Source organism: Oenanthe melanoleuca, chromosome 1 (assembly GCF_029582105.1).
Source record: "Oenanthe melanoleuca isolate GR-GAL-2019-014 chromosome 1, OMel1.0, whole genome shotgun sequence".
Taxonomy (NCBI): Eukaryota; Metazoa; Chordata; class Aves; order Passeriformes; family Muscicapidae; genus Oenanthe; species Oenanthe melanoleuca.
Genome location: NC_079333.1, coordinates 105,863,399 through 105,886,167, shown reverse-complemented (window position 1 = coordinate 105,886,167; position 22,769 = coordinate 105,863,399). Strand labels below are relative to the sequence as shown.

General features: G+C 47.9%; 1 protein-coding gene across 1 annotated transcript; it reads left to right on the top strand.

The window, feature by feature from the left end:
• Positions 1-3,804: 3,804 nt before the first annotated feature.
• Positions 3,805-21,554, top strand: DIPK2B (divergent protein kinase domain 2B). Its single transcript, XM_056488756.1, has 5 exons — positions 3,805-5,483; positions 10,140-10,404; positions 17,296-17,469; positions 19,281-19,569; positions 20,950-21,554. Exons 1-5 carry the CDS (start codon positions 5,260-5,262, stop codon positions 21,288-21,290), a joined length of 1,293 nt encoding a protein of 430 aa, XP_056344731.1. The 5' UTR covers positions 3,805-5,259; the 3' UTR covers positions 21,291-21,554.
• Positions 21,555-22,769: the final 1,215 nt, after the last annotated feature.

Genomic DNA, 22,769 nt, shown 5'->3' with positions numbered 1-22,769 from the left:
TTTCATGTCTTGATTAATTTTTTCTTCCAATTAATACACTTGCCAGTTTTAAAGAACCTCTTCATATTTGCACTGGACACAGCAGAACCTGGTCTGTACCAGCTCTGATCCCACCTGAACAGGAATCGATGCCTGAATATCAAAAAAAAATTATGGATATGGAAAATTGTCACCTGCAAATGTCAGCTGCATTCTTGCAAAAGCATTCAAGACTATAGGGCACATATTCCCTTTGGTATGTGGGAAAAACAAAGGTCACTGCCTAAAATTGTATTGCTAAAATTCACACTGAAATTCCCCAGTTCTAGCACTGGGTATCAGTCAGAACCACTCCCAAGGTTACTCAGAGCACTCTCCACATCTTTCTCCAAACTACTCCTTCCATCCAGACAGATGGGATGATACAGCTGATTAAAAGAGAAATTCCAGTCTGATGGACAGAAAACAAATGGGTCCAAACAGTCAGTATCTGGAAAGAAAGTTGTGGTTTGACAAATTTATGGCTTAGCAGTCTGCCACTGGATCAAACATCTGCTGCGTTTTATTCTTTCAGGGCATATTTTTAAAAATATTTTTCTTTTACCAAGTAACTAATTCAGAAGGAATCTTTTCATACCCATATTCTAGAAGTGTTTCACTTTGGTCTTGGAAAACAGGCTGGTTTTTTAACAGCTCTGGTTCATTGGCCAACCTATTCCAAAAGGGTCTCCCTGCCATGCCATTTTTATTTTAGTTTTGTTTTCATGTTTTGTCCTGCTTCTGCCTCACAGAAGATGACTAAAAATCTGAACAACACCAAAAAGTCTGCTTTATTTTTAATCCTTTTAACTGCTAGGATGCTAAAGCAATAGCACATATCCAAGAAAAATATTGTGGATAGGTCCTTCCACTCTGAAAAACTGTATGATGTGAAAATATTTCTGGTTTTCTATAGGGAGAGATTTTTAAAATTTTATTTATTTAGCCTAGGAAGTGATGCTTTGTTTCTTTGTTGAAGTACCACCAAAAACAATCATGAGGCAGGTGCTGGTGTTGCAGTTACAGTCACATGGACTTAGTCTGGACCTAAGGAGCTGCTTGGTTGTACCAGTGCTCAAGGAGCCCAGGCAAAGTCACCACCAAGGACAGCTGCTCCTTGAGAGGAGCTTTGCTCCCTTCCTCTTTCCCTCTGCTTTGTGCAGGAGTGACCAGCACACCCTGTTCTGTGTGTGCAGCCAATTTTCTCTTCACTGTCATCTTCCCTTCAAGATTCCTGCATCTCATTTTCTGTCTGTGGATACTGATGCACCAAAATCCAGGATCCTCTTCCACATTTTTTTGCTGCTTGGCATGGTCTCCCATAAATTCTGCAAACACCAGAGCAGCTGATAGCATTCAGTGGCCTTTTGTCCTGACATTTCAGCCTCTCACAAACTAGAACCGGCCTTATCTGCTGGCTGCAGTGCTTGAGGCTTTTCTTCTCACTGGCTTCTTCTTCCAGCTGCCTACCAATATGTAAAGATTTCCCAAAGAACAACAGGTTTCCTCTTCTGCAGTAGAAGAATAGAGTCAGGGAGAATCCAAAAATACCACAGATACTGAACAGTACCCCTTTATATATATAATTAATATACTAGATTATTGATGGTTCAGATTAATTACATCCAAGATTATCAAACAATAGGAATTATTCCCTGGTGAGGGAAAAAAAAATCAAATTTGTATCCCTCTTTTAGTATTTTTATTGATTCAAAATGTAGAAAAATCCGTACACACACAACATCAAATGCTCTCAAAGAGAATGGAAGTGCAAACATTCTCTGGCAGCTCACCTGTGGTGTTTCACACCATCCACACCTCAGTGGCCCCTTTTTCTGTCTGTATTTGTAGTCTGGGTAGTGGGGTTTGTTTGCTGAAGTTTTTGCTCCTCCTCTTCCTTTCTCTTTCATCTTTCAGCAAAAGAAAAAGGGAAAGAAACAGGGTGGGGAGAACAAGGCTCTAACAGAAGTTGTCCATTAAAAATCCAACTGGAACAAAAATTTTCTGTTGCAGATCGCTTCAAAACAGATGTTTCTTTCATAATCATGCAATCGGGAGGAAAACAGAGAAGAAGGAAGTGATCACATCCTCCCGAGTGCTCTGAGTTCTGTAGCATTCAAAGAGAATTCACATTTTTCACTTTGAAAGAATTGAAAATGTGTCAAGCTGCTCCAGCTATTAACCCACACATCCAGCCTGAACTGGGATTAAAGTGATAAGCAGTTTGACACCAAGTCTGTACTGATTATTTGGCAATAGTTGAATGATTATCTTGGATGTGATTAATGAAAAATACTGTTAAGAATAATCATGGTTGCACCACACCCTGAGCTGATTTCCACCCTGTCCTGTGAAGCTGCTCTGTGTGGCAGCCAAGGTCTCATCCGGGCCCTGCAGGCAGCATGACCCAGGCAGGGATTGCTGACGGCCTCAGGGAGAGCAGCAGCCTCTCCTCTTCCAGCAAAACTTTGATTTTTCCTGTCTATTGTTTCCTTTCTGTGCGTGGCAGTGAGATGCAGCCCACCCTGCAATACCCTGTTGCTCAGCAACCCCATCCTTGCTGAGCAGGCTCTTCTGCAAACCCGGGCTGAAGAGGAAGATGAGATGATGTGACACTGTCCTGGTGTGAAGGACAGGTGTCTGCCAATAAAGGCAGGAGCTTCTCTTTGAAACGGACAATGTAAACCCTCTCCCTCCAAATTATTATCATTTTGAAATTAAGGGGCTCTCAGGCAAAGTTATCGGAATTAGGAATAACAGTTCTTTACTAGAAAAATTAAAATAGAAATACAGTATTACAAAGAACAAACCCAACCCTGCCAGAGTCAGAATCCAAGCTGACACCTGTCAGTCAGTCAGGGTGTTGGCACAGTCCCATTCAATGGTGGCTGCATCCTCCTGCAGTGGCAGATGTGGTTCAGCTGCAGCAGTGCTCCTGTAGAAGGTGCAGTTTTCCTCTGAAGGGCCTGGGATGATGTGGAAAGGTCTGGTTTTCCTCTGGAATCCAGTGGAAAGATGGTATCCTTCTGTCCAAAATCTCAGTTTTATCTAGGTAGGAAATATTTGGCTCCTCCCCCTGGCTGGAGCATCTCCCAGTGGGATGATGGAATTTTCTCAGTTATAGAGTGGGACTCAATGGCCATTAACAGATGATATTTTCCTGGAGGGAGGATGGGTTGTGGAAAAGATAGAGATGATTGCCCCAGCTGGTTTAAAGATGGCCCATTAGCAGATAATATGTGCCACAGAGATAAGGGTCACTGCCCCACCCAGCTTCAACAGATGGTGACAGAATACACATTTCTGTACTGCAACCCAAGACAGAACAGACATTACAGTGTGCAATTTTGGTACCATCCAGGGAAGAGCTGGGCAGGGACCAATGTGGGCATGGCCAAATTTGCAGAGCCACTGGCAGGAAACAGTGGGCAGGGCTGATTCCTGCAGAGGGGAGAGGAACAAAGTACCAGCAATAGAAAAGGCCAGGAATAAACTTCTGGAAGTGGGAAACAGCTAATATTGTTTAGCTCTGGTTCTGTCTCTTTCTACCAACATGTTCCAAAGAGCTTTATACTGGAGTATGAGGCCAAATGCAATGATGGCTCAGTGCAGAGTTGTGTGCTGAATGCACTTGCTGGTGTATCAGCACTGCCCAGCCCCTCTGCCTTGCAGCTTCTGCAGGTTCATTATATCCCCCTTTCTTCTCAGCAGGCTCGTTATCCTCTTCTGTCAGTGCTGAACCCTCTGGACAAACCCTAAATGTCACCATCTCTGTTTTGTGCACAGGGATGCACCAGGAGGTGAAGGAACCTCCCACTAGGGTGTGGAGCCAAAGAGAGGCCCTGCACCTCCCAAGTGCCAGAACTAACGAGGATCTGTGCTTTAAATAATTGCCTTGCACTGTTAGGATCACCCAGTAGCCCTTCAGAGAGGAGTAACCACAGAGCCCAGTGCACACCCCTGTGGCTCTCACATCCCCTGGTCCCATCAGGTTAACTGCCAGAGGGGATAGCAAAGGATGGCTACAGTGCACCTTCTCTTCCACTAAAAATGTGCTAGGAAATGGCCACTTGGTGCAAGTAGTCTAGCTGGGGAAATAAGAAGTCTCCAAAGCCTCAGTCTGCTCCTCCTCTGCCCAGGAGAGTCTCCTGTGCCAATGAAAACACAACAGCTGGGGACAGAGGAGGACCAAGGCCCAGTGCCACCACAGCAACACGTGCTGCCTGCAGCCAGATACCACTTGCTCCTTCCAGCTGTGTTCCTGGCCCTGAGGAGCAGCCTGCCAGATCTCCTGGAAGAATCCAGTACCCAGCACCCAGGTCAGGATGGGGAGACACAGTTTCCATAACTTCCAAGTCTATGTCCTAACAAGAACAGATTTTGGTGTGATCACAGTAATCTCTATTTGAAACCTCTGACATTCTCCTGGATTCGCCCCATCCCTTTCTCTAGCTTCTTTCCAGTGCCAGGACCATCAAAAAAGACATTCCAAATCACACAAGTCTTTCTGAACACCTCATTTTCCAAGGGGGGCATAGAGGTCAGGCTGCTTTATCAGCTGGGAATTTTGGGAAAGCTGCTTTCTGTGGCACAGAACACCATGGTGCAATCACTGCTAAACAATGCTGTTTTCAAGAAACAGAACAGTGATGATTCCACCTGACAGCCTTTGCAGTGCTTTTATGAGAAGGGCAAACTAAACCAAGGAAGCATCCAAGAAGTCACGTCATGCACCATCACAAATCTCCAGGAATAAGGCAACACCAAAGGTCTGGCTTCAGGTAAAATGTGTATTTCTGCCATGCTACTACTCCCTCCAAATTAACTTTTTCTAAGTGTCCTGTATGTGCCCTTTTCTCCAGCGACAGGATATCCTTCATTTGTCTGCACCAAGAGCAGATGAGCACTTCTTCGTGTTGTTTTCCAAGTCGGCTGATGGGAGGGTCAGCAGGGGCCAAAGCAGCTGCAACAAGGAGAGGAAAGATAACCATGGCAACCCAAGTTATCTGCATCCTCCATGTACTTCCTCCTCCCCACCCTGCAGCATATCTTTCCCACCCAAACCCCAGGCCAATAGAGCCAGTGAGCAGCTGGCAGGATGGGGACTGCAGCAGTGTCTCCTGCACCCAGAGGCTCTTGCTGTGCTTGCTGTGCTCACCACTGCAGGCTGAAGGCATCAAAAAGAGGCTGAAATCCTAGAGAGGGACAACTGGCAAAAAGCAGAGCTCTCCACTACTGTAGATGGGGCGCTGGACATGCTGCCTTTGCTCCAGAGGTGCAGATCCATTGATGCTGCTCCTGGTTCTGGCTCTGGGCTGTGACCCTTCCACAGCAGCAACAGCTTCTCCGCCTGTGCCCCACGTCAAGCCCAGCTACACTTTTGGCCGGACTTTCCTGGGACTTGATAAATGCAACGCCTGCATTGGGACATCCATATGCAAGAAGTTCTTTAAAGAGGAAATAAGGTCAGAAACTCAGCAGAGTAATTTTTAAAGTGTTCTGTGTAGTAATTTGAAAGTTGCCTGCTAGAATTTCCAAGTACTTTCATGAACAACAATGCAAAAAGCAACTTAGCACCCAGCTGCATTACAGCACTTAGTGTTTTAATTATTGCCTGTAAGCTGATGCTTTGTCTCTTTTCTTTTAAAGCCACGTTAACATAATCAGACATCAGCCCTGAACTATAACTTGAAATCAGGAGTAAAAGGCACAAATTTCTGCCTAGAGAGTGGCTCTGAAAAAATTCAAGGCAGCAATGGGAAAAGGGAAGAGGGAAGGAAAAAATCAGCTTGTTTAGATTTACTGGAAATATTTTATTATGAGCAACTGACTAAAGGCAAAAGGGGGTTTAGCTTTGTACCCTCCCAGCAGAGTATGTTAACTCCAAACATATAAACATGCTGGATAATTTTGTACCAGGTGCAACACCGTGAATGTGCAGAATTTCACGTGCGTTTTAACTGAGATCAAAAGGGATTTAAACCTGCCTGAGGCATGAGCACTTCTGCACAGGAGGTTACCCACATGCTTGAGAATAGCACGTGGCTGAATTACTGGTACATTTTGGGGAGATTTGTGTGAGAACTTGAAAGCAGAAATTGCATCTGCCTCGCTGTTGATGAGACACACGCTGTCCAAGTGGTCATCAGAGCAATCCAATCATTTTTAGGCTCAAAACCAGAGAGTATCTGATGACAGCAGGGAAAATGTAGCCACTTGTATTTGAGGAGAAAGTTAAAGCCAGTGCTTGGCAGAGGACGGGTTTATTGGGTCTGATATGATTTATAGAGCCATATGCACTTTCTTTTATAGATATAAAAGCCTGGGGGAGAAGAAATGATTATAGTAAAATTGTATTTTTAATGCTATAATGTAAGTAGCATAGTATTAGACAAATCACCATTTTTATCTTAAACTATCCTATAAAACGTAGCATAGTGGAACCATAATGGTTTGTCTGGGATGGACTTGTAATCCCAGACAGCCATCCTGGAAAAAGGCAGCTTGTGGCTTTGCTGGGCCAGAGCACTCCTTGCTGCTGCACTCTGTGGGTCCCAGTCCCTGTCACTTTGCCCTTTGCCTTTCCATGTCCACAGTGCCAGAGTGAGCAGCAGGGGAGGTGCACAGGGCTCAGAGCTGGGTTTGTCCCAGCCCAGCCTGGATTCCTGTCCCAAAGTGCAGTGGATTTGCAATCAGCCCAGCTGCTGTGGGTCTGCAGGAGCCAGGGCTGCATCCAGGGTGGGGTCTGCTCAGTGTTTTACTCCCTGCAGCAGGATGGCAGCACAGCTGGTCCTGCCCCAACCTGCTCCACCCCTTTACTGCTCACCTGTGCAGGGTTTTTAGGGACATCCTGCCACGCACAAAGCTGCTCCCTTTTGGTTACTCCCACTTGGCCAGTGAGGAGGCTGGGGCCATGCAGGTTCCCTCAGCCCTGCCAAAAACAGCAGAACTGCCTCTGGCTGTGGGGCTCCAGCTGCTCAGTGCTCTGGCTGTGGGACAGAGGGCTACGTGAGCCAAGGCAGGAGAGCCCTGCTGGCTTTCCTCCAGGGGACAGCAGGGACAGGGTGCACCCCTGGGGTCCAGGAGGGCAGAGCCACAGACATGTGGCAGCACAGCACTTCTGCCTCAGGGGAGACAGGGGGGCTCCCTAAGCCAGGCACTTCTTTCTGTCTCCCACTAGCCTGCAGTTGGATTCCCACAGATAAGTGATAATGTGAATTTCTGCTGTGAGCTCTTCAGGAAGGGGAACTTTAAAATGTTCTCCTGAGCAGTCACACAGCTTCAGGCTTTTCTTTGCATGGGTAAAACTTTTTCTCCCACTTGATTTCTTGAAAAACTGGGATATATATATATATATTTTTTTTTTTTTTTTTGGCAAGTGGGTGCTTAAACTAGGGAAATTTCGGCGGTGCTTATGCTCTTTGATCCACCCTCATGTACCTTTTCACATGTTTGCAAAGGTGGATGGCACTTGGGCTTCTCTGTGTTAATTCTCATTAGAACATGCTTCATTAATTCTCCATCATTTCTGGGAGCTCTGACATGCATTCACAGTGAGAAGATGTGGGTTTTGTTCCCAGAACGGCTGGTGACTCATCTTGTGCTCCAATGTTCTGTACTTCCCTTATCTTTGCCCAACTTTATCCATCTGTAAATGAGAATACCAAGCCTGTCTACCAACTGTACTGAGAGCAGAGTGCAGTGAAAGTTTTTGTAAACTATTAGATTTTCAAAACGCTGCAGAACTGAGCCGACCAAAACTATTCAAAGACTTGTGCCAATGCTGGTCCTGAGCTTTGTCCAAAAATAATGGGAAAGAAGACTGAAAAAGCTGGAATGCCTCAATTCGATGGGGGTTTATAGGCTATTTCTTTTGGGTTTGTTTTGTTTTAAGATTTAGCTTAGCTAGTTTTTTTTAAAAAATGTGAAATTCCAAATGCAAGCAAAATTATTTTGGCCGAAACAAAATACTTCATTTCATTCAGGAAAAAAAAAAAAAAAAGAGAGAGAAAAAAAAAAAAAAAAAAAAAGAGAAAAACAAGTTTTGATTTCTTCAGCACTTAGTTCTGGGTTGATCTAAAATCTGTGATCTGTGACTCACTTATTCACACAGATCTTACTGAAGGCCTTAGAGCCTTTGCAGGCCCTTGGCTGAAAAGCTCTGTACAGAGGGAGTTGTTACAGCACAACTTGATGATGAATCCTGAAAGTATCCAGCAAATGTGCCAGGCCAGCACTGTGCTGCCCAGAAATGATGCCAAATACAGACTTGCTGCAGTCCATGCTGGGTTCCCAGGCCAGGGTGGCTCTTCCCCAGAGCTCTGCAGAGGGAATCACTCCATCCACCCCCAAATCAATGCTCAGCCCTGGTTTCACACATCCATGTGCTGCTTGCATGCAGGAGCCAGCACCTTCTGCCTCATCTGAGCTCCCCTGAGCACACAAGCCTGAGTCAAGTCACAAGAATATTTGTGCTTAACTTACAAAAATTTAAAAAAAGAAAGAGAAGCCCAGCCCAGAGCCATCTCTTCCCGGTACGTGCCTGGCACACTGTGCCCACTTTGCAGATGAGGCACTGGGAGGGGTCCTGATGCACAACAATCACAGTGAGGCACAGCAGTTATTCTCTTTTCTTTAATCCTAGCTCAAAACCAGAAAACCCCCACCAAAACAAAAAACCCAAACCAAGTGTTTATTATCATGTCAGGTGCCTTAACTGTAGGGTATCTTCCATTTCGTATGGGGCAAAACACCCAAACAACTGAAATGCTGGAATCCACCAGCCTGTTCACACAAGGCTCCCCACTTCTGGTCAGCCTCCATGGTAAATTTTTGGAAGGAGGCACATGGCAGGAGTTGAAAGCCAAAGCAGGGGAAGCACCAGGGTTCCACCCACCCTGGCACCTGTGCCTGCCCCAGAGCTCAGGTCTGTGGTGGGGAAAGGGAGTGGGGTGCTGCCTTCAGGAGGGATTGTCTGAGCAGGCTCTGAGTGCAGATGGTGGCTCGTGTCACTGAGTCAGTTATTTGCCTGAAATCATAGAAAATCAATCCTCCCCAAATTTCTCTGTGCCAATTTCCCAAATGGAATTTGAAAGGCAAGGCCAGCTTCAGCTTTCAGACTTGCTAATGTCTGTGAAGCTGTCTGAAACTCCAGCTAGGCTAATCCTGTAGGGAACCTCTTGCCTCTCCTGTTTCACTTCTGAGTTACCGGCTTTAATTTATGGTGAGATTAAATTAGGACATGCACTTGGACAAGGAGCTCAGGGCAGGAGGGTTCAGAGGCAGAGAGGGCAGGATGTTGGCCAAACCAAAGGTCAGAGTTGGGCCATTTTCCAAGAGCAGGTTACAGAACCCTCCCAGAACAGGCACGGCTCCTCAGCTCCGGCGTGTGGGCAGGGCTGAGGGGGCTGCTGAAACAAAAAAAATTACCTAATTACCCAGCCCATATGCTCCCCTCCTGTGCCTGTGTAGGGGGAGCAAATTAGTGCAAGATCTCCATGGCTACAGAGGTGCTGCATGCCCAGGGCACACACACCCTGTCCCCAAACTCTGCTGCTGTTGGGCAGGTCCCTCATCCTGGCTGATGAAATACAGTCAGGGATGTTGGAGGAGACAGACAGACAGACAGACCCCTGCACGGGAAAAACCACCACCTCAAAACAAGAGGTCATTTTGATATTCCCAAATGCATTTGTTGTCAGGAGGTTTTAATATCAGGAGGGTCCTTTAAAGTGTCAATAACTCCTTTCTTGGGACTCTTTATCTAGAAACAGGAAAATTTAAAAACACCAGGAATTCTTCATGAGCCAAAACCCTGTAGCCTTCTCCCTTTTCTTCTTTCCTCTACCCAAAAGACCCTGTTTAGGTGTTTTACCCTTCACTCCATGGCAGCATTCATGACAAGGGGTGGTATTAGTGGGAGGTAAATAAAGACATTTTTACCAAAGCTGATGGTTTCAGCCTGCTCACCTCGCCCTGGTACCTGGGGCCGCCCAGCCCGGGTCACTGGGCCTTTTCCAGGGGATCCAGGTGGCCCCAGGACCAGCCTGGAGCAGCTCAGCGCGGCGGGCGCTGCGTCCGTGCGGCTTTTAACCCGTGGGGCTCTCGTTTTGGTTTGGCAGGTTTGACACCTGGCTTTCTTCTCGTTTAAAGCTGCCCCCCAGCTCCCTGCTCAGCTACTCGGGCAACTACACGGACGACGGCAAGAGCTGGCGGGCGGTGGACATCAGGCGGCTGAGCTCCCGGTACCAGCAGGAGCGCGGGGAGCGGCGCGTCTGCGGAGCGCTGCTGCGGAGCCCGAGCTGCAGCCTGGAGCGCGCCCTGCGCCGCTCCCCGCGGGGACAGAGGTGGCTGCGAGCCAAGCGCCTCACGCCTGACCTGGTGCAGGTCGGTGTCCTGAGCCCGCAGCCCCCCGCAGCCGGGGGAGTGCGGGGCACAGCGAGCCCGGTGCGCTCGGGGCGTGGGGAAGGGCCGGGCGGGGATGCGGTGCTGCGGAGGGTGGGATGGGGAGGTGGCGGCTCATCCTGCCTGCTCGGGGGAGGTGGGGCAGCCTTGGCAGCCGAAGGGGAGAGGTAAAATGATGCTCTGATGGGAGCAAAGTGCCGTGGTGAAGGTCAAGCCCTCCCAGGCACAGGTAATGCCGTGTCCGACCTGTCCAGGTTGGCCCCGGCGAGGGGAGCACAGCTCCTGGCTCTCTGTGCAGGCTGAAGTTAAAGTCCTGTGGAAAGCCACAGCACGGGGATAACAACAGGCTGTGCACACAAACGTGGTAACAGCTCCAGTAGGGACATTGCTGCTATTTTTTTCCCCCTAGTTTTCCATAATGTCTCAGCATTGTGGGGTTTTGGGGTTTGTTTAGTCATAAAGCTATACCCAAAAGGGCAGTGATTTTGCTTTGGGCCAGGGGCTAAGTCAGTGTGGGGTGTCTCTTGCTTGTGGCTGGCAGGACAAGGGGCATGGGCAGTCAGAGCCAAAGCCTCGATTACTCATTCTCCTGCCATCCACAGCAAGTGACCTCAGGCACCAAGAAGCACATTGCCCTTTCTCCCACAGTCCTGGGGTGTCACAGGTGAAGCCAGGACAGGAGCACAGTGAGTGTGGGTCACCACCACCAGGTGGATGGGCAGCTACAGCACAGGGCATCCTCCTCAGCCCAACCAAAAACCAGCAAAACATTGCAGTAACCACTGGAAAGGGGCAGCCTGGGGGTTGGATATACACTGAACAAGACTCTGACAGACAAAGAAAGATTATTCTAGTACTTCTTCCCATTCCAACAGAGAAGTGACTGTGGAAAAGTGACTTCATTTGTATTTCTATATAGGCAGGTGCTTGTTGCAGCCACTCAGCTTTGGTGAGTGCTACAGCTATGCTGCTTTAGTTCTTCCTCTGCTGGTACCCTGAGGAGCAGTACACCTGAGGAGAGAGAGGGAGGGATACACTGCACCTAAAAAGACTCCCCCAAACCACTGACAGTCCAGAACAGCAGGTCACCCTGAAGTCAGTGTCCAGGTGGCACATGCCTGACAGGGAGAAGATTTCTGGAGCAAAGCTACACTGTACTTTGTTTAGTAACCTCTGGAGAGACACTAGGGAGAGGGGACAGGGTCACCTCCCCTCAGAGCATCCCTCACCTGAGCTGGTGGGCAGGGACAGCTCCTTAGGCTGGCAGGCAGCAGCTGCCCAGCTGGCCACCACTGTCCCCAGGCAGCCCTGCAGGAGGGCAAATTGGGCTGCCAGGTCCTCCAGCCTTGCTGGAGTGTCCCAGGTGTTTGTGCCAAGCAGTGCTCAGGGAAAGGCAAGGAATTGAGAGCTTAAAGCCTCCATTTGCTGAGCTGGGTGAAAAAGTAACTGGAGAAATGTGGCTCTGTGGTATCTCAGACCTGCTGCAAAGCTAAATCTTCAGCTGAGCCCAAATCCTTCTCCTTAAAAGGCTCTTCATGTGCTACAGTTTTCCCCAGGCTGTGCTCCCGGAGCCTGGCATGCCAGCTGAGCTGGCTGGGTGGCACACACAGGCACACACACATATATGGAGCACATGTGCACACACAGACACCCTGCCTGGGGCACCCTGCCTCTGCACCTATCCAGTTTCTCCCAGGAAATTCCCTGTGCACAGCAGTGGGAAGCTGAGCTGATGCCAGCCCCAGGGCTCCTCTGAGGAGAGCTCAGGGCCAGCCTGGGGGGACGTGCCCAGTGACAAACTCCCTGGGACATTTCATCAGCCCCCTGCAGCTTTTTGGTTGGAAAGGGCATGGGAGGCTGCAGGGAGGCCCAGACCTTTGCACATCAGCCTCAGGATTGCTCTGCTCATGTTTTCATGGTCCTTTAGTTCTGTAAATCAATCAGAGAAACAAAAATTGGAATTTAAATCCCTTCTAAGCATATAGATTTGAATACACAGAGAAACATATGATCCAGAGACCCTGGGAGTTACCTCCCCACCACCAAATTTCAGCAGCAATCACTTTTTAAGACCAGGCATGTGCTCTGCAAAATGGCTTCTGGTCTCACAGTGGTCTCAGTTGAAAAACAGCCAGTGGCATTTCAGTCATACTGTGTATGGGAATCTGTGTGTGAGACCCCATCCCAGCCCTGGTGGCCCCTGGTGATCTGGACCATCACAGGTTACAGCCTGACCTCCCTAGTCCACCCAGCCCCACAGAGATGGGGATCCCCTTCCTCCCTGGCCATCCCAGCTGTCCTTTTCCCTCTGGAAACCAGCACCTCTCCTGCCCCCAGCCCAGCACTGCTGCCCCTCTGCAGAGCTTGCTGTGCAGACATGTATTGGTATCCCAGCACTGCAGAGGGGGTTTTGGGGGTACCATATATCTCTGCAAATACTTACTCAAAAAAATGCTCTTATGGCTCTATTTTCCTGTTCTCCCTCTTTTCAGAGGTGCTAACAGAACACCCCTCTCTAGGTCTGACACGATGCCCACCCTGTTTCACAGAGCTGCAGTCACACAGCAGCCTCGTTCTCCCTTCCCTGCAGTTTATCCTGTGTAGCAGCACTGGGAAAGCTAATGGGCCCAGGTAATTTTGTCTGATAGACAGAGCACAACGTGCTTGAATCAAAATGACAGACCATGAAGTCATGTTTTTTCACTTTACACTGCCTGCCCTGCCTGACCCAGCCATCAGCTGAGCCGCCTGCCACAGCGATTATTTCACCAGCCACAAGGAAAATCTTCTTTGGGTGCAGAAAAGTCTTCAGTCTTAAAATCCAGCCTGCCTCAGAGATGAGGCTGAGGCTCAGCCTGCACAGCACCCCAGACACCTGCTGCTTTGCCCAGGAGCCCATCACCTCAAACCACTCAGGTGCTTTCCTGCTGGAGGGGCAACAGAGCAGGTTGGTTTGCACAGATCACCCACAGGGAAAATTTACAGCCCTGCCTACAAACCACAGCCTGGAAAATGCTGAAGGCAGAGGAAAGCAGTACCAGGGTGAAAATCCAGCATTTGCAGACCCTCTCTCTAGGACTGCTTGAGACTACTGACCAGCAACTAATGACCAGAAACTACTGACCAGCAACTACTAGTGACCAGAAACTGCTGACCAACAACTGCTGACCAACAACTGCTGACCAACAACTACTGACCAGCAACTAGTGACCAGCAACTAGTGACCAGCAACTGCTGACCAGTAATTACTGACCAGCAACTAGTGACCAGCAACTAGTGACCAGCAACTGCTGACCAGTAATTACTGACCAGCAACTCCTGACCAGCAGCTCTACCTGCCCACAGCAGATGAACTGGCACCATGGTTGTGTGATCTCTGAGTCCAGTCCACATTTCTTCTTGCTGCCCAAGGGCAGCAGCTCACTCACATGTCCATTTGTCCATCCTAGGGAAGGGTGGGCACTATGGGGATTCCAGACCCACCTCCTAGACCTGCCACCTTTTTGACCCAGTACCTCATCATCAGATGATATTCTTTATTTACAAAAAATACACACAGGCTATTTGGTTTTGATAGTTAATGCATGACTTTATCAGAGAGAGAGCATATCCTGTGCTTATACTCACACACAATGTTTATTTACATTTTTAAAGCATGTTTACTGACCTTAGCAAATAGTATTTCCAAGAAAGCTGCTCTCAGGTTAAGCAAATAAATTCCATAATCCTGCTGGCAGTGGGGATGAGTTTCTCAAGGCATTCTTACCTTCCCTCTTTTAAGGGTTTTAAGAAAACCCTTGGATTCACATCACCAGGAGCTATAGGTGCTTTCACACCTACATCCAAGTGTTTCCTCCTGGAACCCATCCTAAACCTGGGCCCAGGTCCTGGCTCATGGGGCAGGAGGCAGCCATGCTCCTAGCCTGGGCTATCCCTCCTTGGGCTGACTGAAAACAGAGCAAGAAGTTGTCTTCCTCTAACTGTCTTTATATCCAAGTGAATTCTGGGTGTGTCTGCCCTCCATATGCATATGCATGAACTCATGGAATTCAAAATGCATCCTGTACTGTGTAATTTGGGTTAGAAACTCACAGCTAAGGGCAGGTAGGCTTTGCAGGAACTGCTCACTATCAGATATAGAAATGTGGGTATTTAATCAAAGTAAATAAGAAGCTTTCCTTATCAATCACAAAAAATACATCAGGCTGTCTGTCAGGTCTTGTTCTCTGGGGTGATAAGTCACTGCAGGACTTAAGATATTCTCAGATAAATCTGTATCTCCAGTGTCTCGAGTCTGTGTTCTTCACATTTTTCTTCCATTGACAGTTTTTTTCTGACAGTTTTACAACTCCAGCTCCTTTTCTGCTGCAGAGTTGTTTCCATCAGTCTGCAGGAAGGTGAGACCCCTCTCCACAGAAACAATCAAGCAAGTGCTGAGCTTTATGCTGTCGACTGTCCCTGCTGAAATCAAAATGCCCCATTGCCCAGTTTTCGTGGGTCAGGGCTTCATTAAACTGCAGGAAGCTGCACCAATGTTTGATGGAAGGTGTCAGCACCCAGCCCTGCTCCTCTGATGTGCCTGAAGCAGCTCCTCAGGAGCCAGCAGCCATGAGCACCACGGGCAGCACATGCCCACATTTTTGTTAAGAGGATGAGCTCTGACCTCAGAAAAACCCTAATTACACCATCCATGCCTTCTCTGCTGCTGTGATTTATGTTCCCACTGTGCACTCTTCAGGGTCTCAGCTTTTGCACTGCAGGTTCCTGGAAGCAGCAAGGCTTTCTAACTTTGGCTGCAAATATTTGCAGACACACAGAGAGACTTTCTCCACCGTTTATCTCTTATTTAACACAGCTCTGTTCTGCTCATTTTTTATCATTTCTCCTCCAAAGAGAAAGTGACAGAGTCAGCCACAACTTTACTTGCAAGTGCTGCAAGACTGAAATCCATGACCATCCTTCCCCCTGCACCTCTTCTGTGGTTTTAGACAATTAATTGAGAAAATACTTTCCTGATAAGGCCACACCAGAGGAGAGGAGTGTATGAAGACTTGTGACAGGAACTGAACAGAATTTTTTTTGACAGATGTTTTATTCTTTTTGGGAAGAAAGGTTTTTTTTGCTTTTCGTGAAACAACACTTCAGTTGTAGTTGAGTTTCTCAGGTAGTTTTTTACCAGTTATTGGCATTTTGGCCATGGAAGGAGTGGCTGAAATCTCACTGAGGCCAACAGGGACACAGAGGAAGGGATATCTAGCTCCCCCTTTCCTCCTCCAGCTGGGGAAGTGTCCTGCTCATCCTCTCCATGTTTATTTCTTTGTCATGGCTGGTGATTCAGTGTCTTATGCCAAATGAACAGCTCGCACAGGAGGGGCTGAGCAGGACCTACCTCAGAGTTACCAAATGACCTGGGGAGATGCTGCATCACATCTTTGCTCTCAGCATGAAGGATGGCAGGGAGCAATGTGAGCTCCACCTCCCTTTCCTCTGAAGCACATCTCCCACATATCAAATTATAAACAAAACCCAAAAGAGAAAATTTGGCTTCTGGGTTCATTTTCAGTAAAGAAGCTTAAAAAACCTGATTCCCTTCCTCAGCAGAGGCATGGCAGGGCAGTGCTTCTGTGCCACTGAGGGCAACCCTCCATATATAAACTCTTGGCTATTATGGTAGACTAACTGAAAAATTTTAAAAGGCCATTTTTGACTCTGTAGGTATAATTTTCTATGCCATTTATTCCAGCCATAGATTGCTCATGCAATTTTACAAGCCAAACCTCCAAATTTGATAATTGACTCCATTAGCCCAACGGTTCTCTATTTGCTGCTGGTATTTACAAAAAATACACACAGGCTATTTGGTTTTGATAGTTAATGCACGAGTTTATCAGAGAGAGAGCATATCCTGTGCTTATACTCACACACAATGTTTATTTACATTTTTAAAGCATGTTTACTGACCTTAGCAAATAGTATTTCCAAGAAAGCTGCTCTCAGGTTAAGCAAATAATGAAGCGATCGGAAGATTATTTAATGAGGGAAGTGACTCACTCCTGTAACAACTGGAGGGCCTCCACCAGAAGTGCCAGGGCTGGAATCCCAGGCAGAGGGAAGAGTCCCATGGTGTGGAGAGATGTGGAATATGAGGTTTGCAGTGCCCAAGAATGGGGGGCTGTAGCCTCTGACCCTTCCCAGCCAGGTTATTAGGTCTGGAGGCTTCACTGAACTTGGTGATTTTATGCAGAAAGATGATCTGACCTGATTGTTTGGGAACTAAAAACTTTAATATACAGCAAGCTGAACAGTTTGTACTGAACGAACCGGGAAAGATGGTACAGGGAATCTTGTTCCATCCACGAGGGCAAACAGCCAAAAGCAGGTGTAAGGGCATGTCTGGGGTATTTACAAACTTGGAGGAGGGGAGGAATTAGGGAGGGGTTTAGGGAGGGGGTCCAATAAAGAAGGTAGATCAGGAATATTAAAATTATTGCAGCCAAAAGGAACCAATGATAACAAGAGAAGCAGAGAACTTTCTGGCAATGATGAACATACTGGAACTGGATTCTGGGGGTGGCTTTTTACTCACCACTACTGAAGGGCTTTGCCATGGCTTTAAGTCGTGGTCATCTGCACTCTTATTGGACTTAATCCCAACAGATTCTTGAAACCTGAGTTGGGAAATGGCATTTTTGGATGGCACAGGCTTTTCCTAGGAAGGGTGAGTGCCTGGTGTGGCCGTATCCTCCGGAGCTGCAGAGCGCAGCGGGCAGAGCTCAGCACAGAGCTGCCTGCACAGCACAGGGCTGCCTGCACAGCACACCCAGGCACCCTGCAGTGTCTGGGGCTGCAGTGAGCCCTGCTCCCCTCTCCCAGGGCCTGCCCAGCCCCCTGCTGCGCTGCCCGTCCCAGCGGCTCCTGGACCGGATCGTGCGGCGCTACGCCGAGGTGCCGGACGCCGGCAGCATCTACATGGATCACCTGGCAGAGAGGGACAGGCTGCGCCTGCTCTACACCCTGGCAGTCAACTCGCACCCCATCCTCTTACAGGTGTGTGCCACCCTGCCCCAGGGCCCCCACAGCCTCACCCCGTGTGGGGTGTGTGCCAGGCTCAGGTGCAGAGCAGTCCCAGCCCTGCTCTCTCAGCTCCCTGGCCTTGGAAAAGTGTGTTTGTTCTATGGGTTGGGTGGTTGAAGCCAGGCAGACTCATGAGGTGCTCCCTGCATCAGTCTGTGAGGCTGGGGAGGGATAGAGAACCCCAGGTGTGTTACTGCACTGTGAAATCCAGGATTTTACACATCCTCAATACTTCAAAGTGTTTGCATTGCTAACGCATTACATAAAGTCACAGCCTGTTTCTAGAAGAGAAAGAGCATGATTTCCCATGTTCCACATGCCAGTGCTGGGTTTTCCAGGTTTTGCCTGCCACTGGTAACTGGCTCTGGGTTTCAAAACTCTGGGTTTGAAGGTGGTCATATGGGATGCTTCACACTCTTCCCTGGACCCCTTCTGACCTGCCTGGCACACAGCTCCTCTCTTTCCTTGCATTTCCAAGGGAGAATCCTCACCTTTCCCCATCCCACCTTTAGTCCCCACTTCTGCTTCTTGCAACCCTTCATGATCCCAGGAAGAAAAGGTGGCAGTGGCAGCATCACCCATCTCTGGCCCCAGGCCAGTGCTGCACTCAGCAGCTCACAGGGCTCTGGGTGGTCCCAGGGAGGGGGAATAGTGCTCTGGGAGGCTCCTGGGGGGTCATTCAGCCTCCCCAGTTATGGGTCACTGGGACATGAGCTGTGGCCCTCAGCACTCTGAAGACATGGGAATACAGCTTGAGGAGATGAGAAAAATATGCTAAAGAGAAAAAGCTAGATCTTACATGATTGCCCAGAAAGCCTTCACAGCAGAGGGGAGAAGTAACCTTAAACATGAAACTGGACGAGTTCATAATGGCCTGGCAGGGTCTGAGGTGCTGGGGACACAGATGAGTTTCAATGCAAATGACAGAGAGCTTTGTGCTGGCATGGCTCAGCAGCCACACAGTTGGGTTTCCACCTGGGATAACTGTGCTGCTGGCATGAGCTGCAGGGATGCAGGGAACCCAGCCCAGGTGTCTCCACTGGAGCAAACACCCACCACTTCTGCTCCTGAGACTACAAAGTCTCTTACAAATGAGCCTGGCAGTTCTCACCAATTAGCAGAAACTGCTTTAGCCCTACCTCAACTCCAAGCTGTGACTTCATCTGTTCACTGCTCATGAGGGACCCATCAAAGACACCTAAAATTAGCTGTTCTATGGCTAAAATTTTCATGCATCTGAAAACTATTATTATCTTGGACTTTCCAGTTAGTCTTTCTTACAGAGTAAGTCTCGAAATACCAGATTCTTCCTCTGTTAAAAAAAAGGGCTGTAAGGAAAAAAAAAAAGAATTCTAGCTCCTCCAGAATGGGGTAGTAAGTACCTTTCTGAGCTGCCAGGGCTGGATGGGACGAGGACAGGAGCAGCAGACAGAAGGAGAGGACACAGTCTCAAGCTGCGCCAGGGGAGATAGAGGTTGGATATTAGGAAAAAGTTTTTTGCAGAGAGATAAAGTACTGGAATGGTCTGCCCAGGGATGTGGTGGAGCCACCATCCCTGGATGTGTTTAAAAAAAGACTGGATGTGGCACTTTATGCCATGGTCTAGTTGAGGTGTTAGGGCACGGGCTGGACTTGGTGATATTGAAGGTCTCTTCCAACCCAGCGATTCTGAGATTCTGAGAGGAAGGGCTGCGGGATGAAACCCCCAACACAGCCTGCTCGGGGCCAGGCAGGGCACTCGGAGAGGGAGGCAGAGGCAGGGTAAGCCCGTGTCGCTCCCGCAGATGTTCCCCGACGTGGAGGGCTGGCCGTTCCCGCGGTACCTGGGCTCGTGCGGCCGCCTGGCGCTCAGCGCCGGCACGCGGCCCCTGCGCGACTTCCTGGGCGCGGCCGCCGAGCTGGCGGCCGACCTGGCGCTGCAGCTGCTGGCCGTGCTGCGCTCCATGGCCGCCAACGACCTCAACTACTTCTTCTACTTCACCCGCGTGGACGCGGGCACCTTCGGCGTGTTCAGCAACGGGCACCTGTTCATCCGCGATGCCAGCGCGCTCGGCATCATCGACCGGGAGGAAGGTAGTCCGGAGTGTCTGTCACACACACATCCTCCCTTCCACCCTTGGCTATCCTGCTGCCTTTTTGCTTTTTATTTATTTATTTATTTATTTATTTATTTATTTTAAATTAACCGAACCCTTGGCTATCCTGCTGCTTTTTTGCTTTTATTTATTTATTTATTTGTTTATTTATTTATTTTAAATTAGCGGAACCCTTGGCTGTCCTGCTGCCTTTTTGCTTTTATTTATTTATTTATCTATCTATTTATCTATTTATTTATTTATTTATTTATTTATTTATTTAAAATTAACCGAACCCTTGGCTGTCCTGCTGCCTTTTTGCTTTTATTTATTTATTTATTTATTTATTTATTTATTTAAAATTAACCGAACGCCACTTACTGAATTAAATATCGAGGAGTGATTTAGCATCAGCGCCTCCTGCCATCCAGCATCTCCTGCCATCCAGCATCTCCTGCCATCCTGCTCCGGGTTGGGAAGGCGACAGGAGTTTCTGTGCGGCCCGTGGTTTGGTGACCACTCCGTGGCTGGCAGCAGCTTTCAGCGTGCACCGTCTGCTGAATGCTCTCATTTGAATCTTCCTTTTAAAGCTTTTGTCGCCCAAACGTCAATATTTGCAAGCAGGAATTTTGTCATTTAGTTTGTTCTAAGTAGTGGGTCAAATTGGACCTTTTTTACTTGCATCCATCACATTGACTAACAATGGTTATTATTATTATAACAATAACAAAATCCCCCCTTTTCTCACTTTTACATAAAATCAAGGGTTACTATTCAATTTTCACATAGTTCTACCCCTGCAAGTAGAGCTAGTCACTATTCTTCCAATAATTTAACAGTTTCATTTTGAATATTCACATTTTCAAAAGGTTTTTCCTCATCTCACACATTCAGCTGAGTAGGTCTCAAATATTCAGAAGCAGCTGTCAGAAAATTTTCCACTGGATTTGCTTTTCTTATCCCAACAGCTATGACTGTTAACTTGACTCCAGCTAGATGAGCTGTTCTTGCAATGTAATGATTTTGGTTAACATGGAAAAAATTACAGGTCTGGCTATTTGTGGTAATTTTTTGTAGAAACTCCACATTTTAGATTTGCACTCCAATTCTCTTTTTTTTCTGCGTCAGCTTGACTTGACAGACTCATCTCCAGTTCCTCTGACAGGCAGTTCTGCAGAGCTCTGTCATTCAGAAAAATATACATATTTCAGGAGCCAGAAAATTGGCTCCCACATAGCTTCAGCACTCAGTAATTTGTAGTGAAAGGTGGTCACAGCCTTAGTAACAAACCCAGTGTTAACACGGAGGTACCAATATCTGTGACTGCCCAGGAGCTCACTATTATGTTTCTAACAAGTGCCTTAATTGTCCCCAACAGGGAGCCAGCTGATGGACAGGCAGCAGGAGCACAGGGATATCTTCAGCTGCCTGACTGTGGACTGCCAGTCTGCATTTGTGTCCTGTGACTCCATCCGCGACGAGCACAGCCTCGTCATGGTGTGCCAAGACCTTCTGCCCAAGCTCCTGGCGGGGAAATTCGTGCCCCCCGTGCAGGAGAGGGTCGATGCCTTCCTGCAGCGCTGTGCTCGTGGCTTTGGTGACAAGCAGGGTGCCAAGGAGGCCGTGGAGGAGCTGGCAGAGCTGCTGAAACCTCTGCGCTCCTGCGACTCGCGCTTCGCCTACCGCTACCCCGACTGCAGATACAGCGACAAATACTGACACAGCAGCTGTCCCAGCAGGGACTGGGCACTGCCCGTGCAGGGACAGAGCAGGAACCAGGGCAGCTGCAAGAGCTGCCCCAAATCTGGGCTGTTCTCAGTGCAGGAGGGAGCAGAGTGCACGTGGGATTTATTATTCGTCTCCCCGAGAGGCATTTGTCATACGGGATGTCAACACGATGTATGGTTTGTGGGTTATTAACATTGTCATGACTGACAAGGGGCCACAGGGTTAATAAATTTCATTCATGTTTTGGCCTTGGAAGAGTTTCCCATGCCATTTGTTGAAAAGCAAGGCAGGATGGTCACAACCAGCTAGATAGAGGGTCTTTATAGCCAAGAAACCAATGGAGACGATATATAAATAATGATGGATGGATGGATGGATGGATGGATGGATGGATGGATGGATAGATGGATGGATGGATGGATGGATGGATGGATGGATGGATGGATGGATGGATGGATGGATTTAAGATTTTTCCTGTGGCTATTTTTAATGTGCTAAGAATCATAGACAAACTGAACAACCAGATCAGTTCTGTACCATCAGCCATCACAGCTCACTTTTATAAAATATTTAAATTTTATTACTTTGATAGCACATAGAACAGAAAGACACAATCAACAGCAGTAAAAAGCTGAAAGGTTCCATGTCTCTTGAGACTTAATTTCTCTTAATCCCCAAATATAATTGTTTCTAGTCTTTCCCAAGTCAATGGACAGTAATTGGAGACTAATACAGGGCTTTGGTTTAAGATGAGGAAAAAAACCCAGCTGTGGGATGGGATTGTTCAGCAGATATTTTCACATTATTCTCTCTAAAGTGGAGGAACTATTTGCACAAAACCATTCAGGTTGGAAAATTACCTTTAGAGGAGAAGGAACACAGGCAGAGGATGAGCCGTTAATTTACTGAGCCTGATAAACACTCAATACTCCAGTGCAGGTGCTGGGGCAGCCCCAAGAGCTGGGGATTTCTAAGTTGTGACCAGCAAGAACTCCAGCCATCCTCACCCATTTGCCTTCCAGAGGAGGAATTGGGAAGCCAGTCCCCAAAGGAGTGAATCAGGCACTTAAAACTTGGAGTGGTGAACTCATTTCACAGCAGTTGTCAACTGAGGGCTAGATCCAGATGCCTCATTTTTGCACGAGATGGTTGCAAAAGTGGCAAAACACAATTTTCTCACCCAGAATCTGTCAGCCTCTCCCATGTGAGCTCCCTATGAGACCACACCAAACCTTCCCTGATGTGTAGGGGTCAGACAGACCTCACCTGGGTTTGGGGCTTGCTCCTGGGATCCAGGAACACAACAGTCACTGAGCAAATTTGATTGAGCTAAGTGAGAAACGAGGGTTTCTGGATCATCCACAAGAATTTTCATCATGGAAAGGGTCTTCTAGATATGGTTCAAAAAAAAAATGTAATCAGCATAAAGGCAGAAAAAGATGTGAGTACATTTGCATTGCCAGTGGTTGT

Coding starts and splice junctions, on each gene's coding strand:
- DIPK2B (XM_056488756.1), top strand. CDS start 5,260: ATGGGGCGCTGGACATGCTGCCTTTGCTCCAGAGGTGCAGATCCATTG. Junction 10,405..17,295: donor TCACGCCTGACCTGGTGCAG/GTCGGTGTCCTG, acceptor CCCCTCTCCCAG/GGCCTGCCCAGCCCCCTGCT. Junction 17,470..19,280: donor CGCACCCCATCCTCTTACAG/GTGTGTGCCACC, acceptor TCGCTCCCGCAG/ATGTTCCCCGACGTGGAGGG.